The 6,420-nt window shown below is 35.5% G+C and overlaps 1 protein-coding gene across 1 annotated transcript; it reads left to right on the top strand.

Annotated features, from left to right (window-relative positions):
- The first annotated feature begins 2,755 nt into the window (after window positions 1-2,755).
- Window positions 2,756-6,126, top strand: LOC129316214 (uncharacterized). Its single transcript, XM_054960520.1, has 9 exons — window positions 2,756-3,168; window positions 3,258-3,444; window positions 3,825-3,958; window positions 4,129-4,241; window positions 4,363-4,609; window positions 4,724-4,879; window positions 4,990-5,069; window positions 5,247-5,296; window positions 5,389-6,126. Exons 1-9 carry the CDS (start codon window positions 2,773-2,775, stop codon window positions 5,535-5,537), a joined length of 1,512 nt encoding a protein of 503 aa, XP_054816495.1. The 5' UTR covers window positions 2,756-2,772; the 3' UTR covers window positions 5,538-6,126.
- The last annotated feature ends 294 nt before the right edge of the window (window positions 6,127-6,420 follow it).

Genomic DNA, 6,420 nt, shown 5'->3' with positions numbered 1-6,420 from the left:
TTGAATGGTGCTAAAACTAATAGTCTACCACAAAATCACTAGGATATTCATTATTACCCCATATTTAGGAAATTTTCAACATCACAACTTCACATACTCTCTTTCATCAAATTCATAAACTCACTACCCATCATACCCAAATGAGTTTATTAAATTTCATTAACCCACATTGACATAAATGAGTCATTAAACCATCATTAATGGATTCAACACAACCCCAACAACCATAATTATTGCTGTTTTTTGGTATTAATGGCCTCCAACCACTAACAACTTATAAAATCATAAATGTGAGGTTTAAATATACTAAATTACTCCCATTATATCTATTTTAGCTAATGAGTTCGTACATATAGCTCATATGGACCAAAAATCACTCTCCCAACTTAAACCCTAACTTTAACTTTTATATCAATGGAAGGAAAGGAAAGAGGAAGACATAATGCACTTACCTTGTGAGTTAAGAAGCTTTAAAATATCTCTATTGAGTTCTAAATTCATGCCCTAGCAAAGCAACTTCATGGCTTTTATTTTCTCCTTTTCCTCTCCTCTAATTTTTTACACAAACACGAACCCAATTATGGAAAAATTTGGCCATGTGCCACAGCATATGCAACCCACATCACGGTGCATGGCACACAGAGGCTCAGGTCATCTTGGTTGTCCTTGTATGCCGCAACAAATGTTCCTCCCGTCGCGGCATGTGGCACAGAAGACCCTTCTTCAATTCTCCTCCCTTTTTGATGCATGAATGGTCTAACTTTACTTCGAACCCACATTTAGGGTTGAAATCACAATCAATTACACAAATTAGACCCCGCTAGCCACACACCACATCAATAAACTTAATTAACCTCATTAAGCTTAATTAATTAGGTTTAAATTTCTAGGATGTTACAATTATCCTATAAGAGATTAACCTAAATAAGTCATAAACATATATTTTCACAAACTATCTAAAATAAAGGGATTCTAAATCTTTAAAATATTACAAGAACTCACATCATTCAATTAAACTTATGCAAAACATGAGACTGATTGAGTATTAAGAAACACATTTCAAGATGGAAAAAAAAAAAAGACTTCCCCCTTATTTCCTCTTTGTAACTTGCTCCATATAGTATATATATTCACCAGCATAACATTTAACAACTCAAACCCATTCATAATTGGTAGCAAGAGGCCAAAGCCTTAATTATATTTATCATAATGAGTATCACCTAGTTATCATACTTTATGTATTTCATATATTCATCAATAGTAGAGCTGTCAATTATGAGCTCGGCCCTTTTAAACCCGAAAAAATTAAGGGCTGGGCCGCTACTTTGGTATTAAAAAAGGTAAATCGAGCTTAAAAGGGCCGGCCCTTTTAAGCCCTAATATATTTTTTTTAAAAAAATAACATAAAAAAATAAAAAGAAGACATCATATCACTCAAGCTCAGCAGTAACACTCACTCTCTAGTCCAAATAATAGACACGCACATTATTATTTTCTTACTTTAAATATTTTTATATTCTTTAAATATCTTGAAATTATGATTTTGATTTGTTATTTATTGCAAATAATGAGAATGAAGAAGAAAAATATGAAAAGCTTAACATATTTTACATTGATGAGGATCCACAAGGAGAAGGATCAAATCATATTGATATTGATAATGATAAAAATTATCAAAATTTAGCTGATGATGTTATCAATATGTAATTGATGTCAGAGTTAATTTTGGGATGTTATTTTTTTTAATTAGACTTAAAATTTTTGTTGTGTGAATTAATTTTATTTTATTTTTCTAGACTTAATGTGATGTGTAATATATTTGTTGGAATTTTAAATTTTTTTTTATTTTTAAATTAAAAAATAAAAAATAATTAGGCCCGAGACCTTAAGGGTCAAGGCCGGGCTACTAAAACTAGAGCCCTAAAGTATAATCAGGCTTAAAAGGACCAACCTGTTTAGGTCCTGGCCCTTGAAGGGCCGGCCCTAATTGACACCTCTAATCTAGCTCATTATATGTATGATTTTTTTTTTTTTAATGTTCTATATTTTACTTTGCCGCACGGTGGGGCCTGGTTATTAATTAAACGGGCTGCAGGATTACGAACCAAACGACAATGCCTGTACAAATTATTCGCTCCAATTTTATTGATTCCCTGAATTTTATCTTATTTGATTAAGGCCCTAACAACGATAATTTAAAAAGGGCCTAGGAAAGGGAAAGGGGAGAGAAAAAGGTGTTCATAGAACTACTCACTATAGAGCCATAAAAATATTAAAAAAATAAGTCAAATGTCAACCGATGCTAACTTTAAAAGATAATTAACTATAATAAAATAAACAGTTACTCTAAATGAGCTTGACAACCTTTTTCATTAAAGGTAAATACAAAATCTAAAATAATCATAACAAAGATAACGATAAAAAAAATAAAGTTAAATTCTAACGAATTCAAAAAAAAAATCTAAATATCTAGTAAAATAATTTTAAATATCTAAATAATCTTAATTATATCTTATCCCACTATTTACACTTTCTGAAACTGCAATGCAGTGTCATGAGTTACAAAAACGTGTATTCTGATCTGAAAACAAAACAAAAAAGCACGCGGATGGATCATCGTGGACCTTGGACGTGGTGGTGCTCCAAACAGCATCTCCTCGATCGTGTAGTGCTTCAAACAGTCTCTCCACGATCGTGTAGCTTGTGTATAAACATACGCTTAGCTAGAGGCTACCTTCAACCAAGAGACATTCATTCTCCCAAAATTGGGCCATGGCTAACCTTACGTGCTCATTCCAGCGGTTTTCTTTGATCTTCCTGTTGATCTTCCTCGGTGTTGATGCTCTCAACATCATTCCAAGGTTAGGAATTTCAAGGAAAATCGATAAACAACATAAACCACAAATCTCGTCTGGCCTGAAACTGGCCGAGGACCTCCGGACATTCTACTATACCCAAACACTTGATCACTTCAACTACAGACCAGACAGCTACGCCACTTTTCGACAAAGGTATATGATAAATTCTAACTACTGGGCTGGACCTAACTCGAGCGCGCCCATTTTTACATACCTTGGTGCAGAAGAGCCCGTGGACGACGATATAAATGTTGTTGGATTCCTCAGAGAAAACGCCCCTCAATTCAATGCTCTTATTGTTTATGTTGAGGTATGAGAGATCAACTCATAACTTGTTTAGTATAATTAATTTATTGTGATCATTGATTCATTTATATATTATATGGTTTGAGAGCACAGCATAGATACTACGGGAAATCCATACCCTTCGGGTCCATGAAAAAAGCAATGAAAAATGCAAACACGAGAGGCTATTTCAACTCAGCCCAAGCTCTAGCAGACTATGCTACGGTGCTTTTACATATAAAGGAACGTTTGTCTGCTCAGAGTTCTCCCATCATCGTTATCGGAGGATCCTATGGTGGAAGTACGTGACCGCATACAACTTTCTTGTTTTTTGATCAACTATTGCATATAATATAGAATTTAAATTTAATAATTATATTTAATACAAGCACTGACTGCATTTAATATTTGAACTGTTAAAATTCATATCAATAATTCTGAATTCATACTTTACTTAAGATTAATAGATGAGTGAGTTTATATAAACTGTTAATTTGTATTTCAACAGGTCAAATGTTAGAGGCGTTCAATACCTGTATTAATTACAATTACTGAATCCAAATCTATACAATATATGCCATCAATATTGATCTTCAAACATAAACTACATGTATATGTATATAACTTAATGAATACATTAAGAACCGACTTCTTAGGCTTAATTTTCTGTTTCTTATGCAGTGCTTGCCTCATGGTTCAGGCTAAAGTATCCCCACATTGCTCTCGGTGCCCTGGCTTCATCAGCACCAATTCTATATTTCAGTGGCCTCGCCCCGAAAGCCGGATATTACTATATTGTCACCAAGGATTTTAAAGTAATTTACATTATTATTTTATTAATAATTAATTATCATTGTGAAGATATAGACCTAACCTAGAAAGTCATATCGAATAACATTGGACTCCATGGAATATGTGTGGAAACGACCATGAACTCGAACTTCTAAGTTTATTCTCAACTCTATTTTGAATGGTGGTGGTCCAGGAAGCTAGTGAGAGCTGCTACCAAACTATACGTAAATCGTGGTCTGAAATTGACAGAGTAGCCAAGATGCCTAATGGCCTTTCAATTCTCACCAAGACATTTAGAACTTGCAGGTTCAGCAGTTTTCTTCTCCGCCATAGATTCATGGCCTTTACCAGCATATATACAAATGTTTTCTCACTTTCCCTTACTAAAAGGCTGTTCTCTATTTGTTTTCATAATATGTTATTTCAGAAAACTGGACAACAGTTCTGAGCTGAAGAATTACTTGGATTTAACATATACGGAGGCAGCTCAGTATAATGAACCTCCAGAGTACCCAGTTAGTGTGATCTGTGAAGCCATTGATGCAGCAGCGAAGAAAACAGATACTCTCGGCCAAATATTTGAAGGTCTGGTGGCTTATAACGGAAATGAGTCTTGCTACGACACGAATCAGTTCAATCACGACACCCAAACTAACATCGGATGGAACTGGCAGGTTAAAAGTCTAATTAATACGAAACATAATTAAGCCCCATTGTTTACATGCTTCAAGTGTTTTGAGTCATGAATTAATGAAATTATAACTGGGCATCATGTATGCAATTAATAGAGCTGTAGCGAGATGGTGATGCCAATCGGTCATGATAGGAACGATACAATGTTCCCACCGGCTCCATTCAGTCTGAAGAGCTTTGTGGATAGATGCAGGAGTTTGTATGGCGTTCGTCCACGGCCTCATTGGGTGACAACGTATTATGGGGGTCCTGTACGTTCATATTATTTTTAATCACCTTTCTTTAAATTAATCACGTCATCTTTTCTTTTTCATTTAATTATTAGACCATGCTTTCTCACATGTCCTCGACGAATTTCCAGGACTTGAAACTGATTCTGTATAGATTTGCCAGCAACATTATCTTCTCCAATGGATTGAGAGATCCGTACAGTTCCGGCGGGTACGCCGATAATAAAATAATTTTGGTCATGACATCATTTTTCTTCTTTTTCCACCCCTCCGTCTTCTTTTTAATTGCTATCAGTTCCCTTCAGTCTGTGACTTCTTTTTTTGGCCAAAAAAAAAAAGTCTGTGACTTCTTTTATATGCGCGCGCGCGCATATTGAATAAATTGCAGGGTGTTGGAGGATATATCCGATAGTATCATTGCAGTGTCAACGGTCAATGGTACACGCCTTGACCCTTACGACCATGCATAGTTTAATTTAGTGATTTTTTTACATGCACGGGATATGATATTTGTTGGGAAAAAATCGCAGGATCTCATTGCCTGGACATACTTGAAGCGAAACCAAGTGATCCTGAATGGCTGGTGATGCAGAGGAAGGCAGAGATCAGGATAATCAAAGGCTGGATCGCCGAGTACCAAGCCGATAAAGTTGCATTAAATAAGCAAGTTCATCAGTAACACAACAAAACTCCAACGCGGATGAGCAAATTAAGAAGGAGATGTTATAATCAATGTAATACAAGATGATGATGAGAATGTTTAGTGTCGAAGGAAATGATTGGAAGCAAGAGTGGTATGGGGAACTCAATTGAATAAGATGAGATGAAGGGAACGTCGAAGTGTAGTAGTGGTGTAGTGAGTGGCGAGATATTAAATGCATGATGACAGCTATAATAGTGATCGAGATTTGTGCCTGTTACACGCGGAATCCACCAATGCAGGGCTCTGAATGGAGCCTGAAAATGCATTCAACATCCAATAATTCATTTATATGTGATTATCAGTGTCGGAAACCCCCGGGGGGGGGGGGGGCACAAGGCAATTATGCTTCCCTTGCAGCGAGCACCTACTCCACTTATTCTAAACATATCCTTAATCGTGACGAAATTGTTAAATTAAATAAATAAACAATGCCTTGCCCTGCGCTTTAGTATGTATGTGTCTTTTGGAGACATTAAGCCTATTTAATTCACCCAGTAAGAGTCAAGTCCCACCACCTACGTGATCCGATCCCGCGTGGAAAATTGGAAATGTACTCTTGATTATTGCCAAACTTTTCATTTATTTATAATTTATAATAAATTTGTTGCGTTAAAATCTAAAGAATAATTTATGAGTTGATCAAGTTGATGCATGTGCGATGGAGGTTTGTTGAGTAGATTAATGAATGACTTGATTTGAAATTAGTCATTGTTCATTTAGTGACCATGATCGATTTTATTGCGTAGACAGTGACACACAACAAAAATGGTTTTTCAAAAATATCTAAATCAACATGAGAGGCCTTTTGACATTATTATTCATGTCTTCCACACATCTTTAATTCGTATTCCCTCCATCC

The sequence above is a fragment of the Prosopis cineraria genome, unplaced genomic scaffold (assembly GCF_029017545.1).
Source record: "Prosopis cineraria cultivar Desert tree isolate PC_DT_omini unplaced genomic scaffold, ASM2901754v1 PC7, whole genome shotgun sequence".
In the NCBI taxonomy this organism is placed as follows: domain Eukaryota; kingdom Viridiplantae; phylum Streptophyta; class Magnoliopsida; order Fabales; family Fabaceae; genus Prosopis; species Prosopis cineraria.
The sequence above is the reverse complement of the archived record's forward strand: the minus strand, read 5'-3'. Positions and strand labels throughout refer to the sequence as shown.

Bases quoted from the DNA above. Each gene is read 5' to 3' on its own strand.
- LOC129316214 (XM_054960520.1), top strand. From the start codon at position 2,773: ATGGCTAACCTTACGTGCTCATTCCAGCGGTTTTCTTTGATCTTCCTG. The intron at 3,169-3,257 runs GTATGAGAGATC...TTGAGAGCACAG, and splicing joins CTCTTATTGTTTATGTTGAG to CATAGATACTACGGGAAATC. The intron at 3,445-3,824 runs GTACGTGACCGC...TTTCTTATGCAG, and splicing joins CGGAGGATCCTATGGTGGAA to TGCTTGCCTCATGGTTCAGG.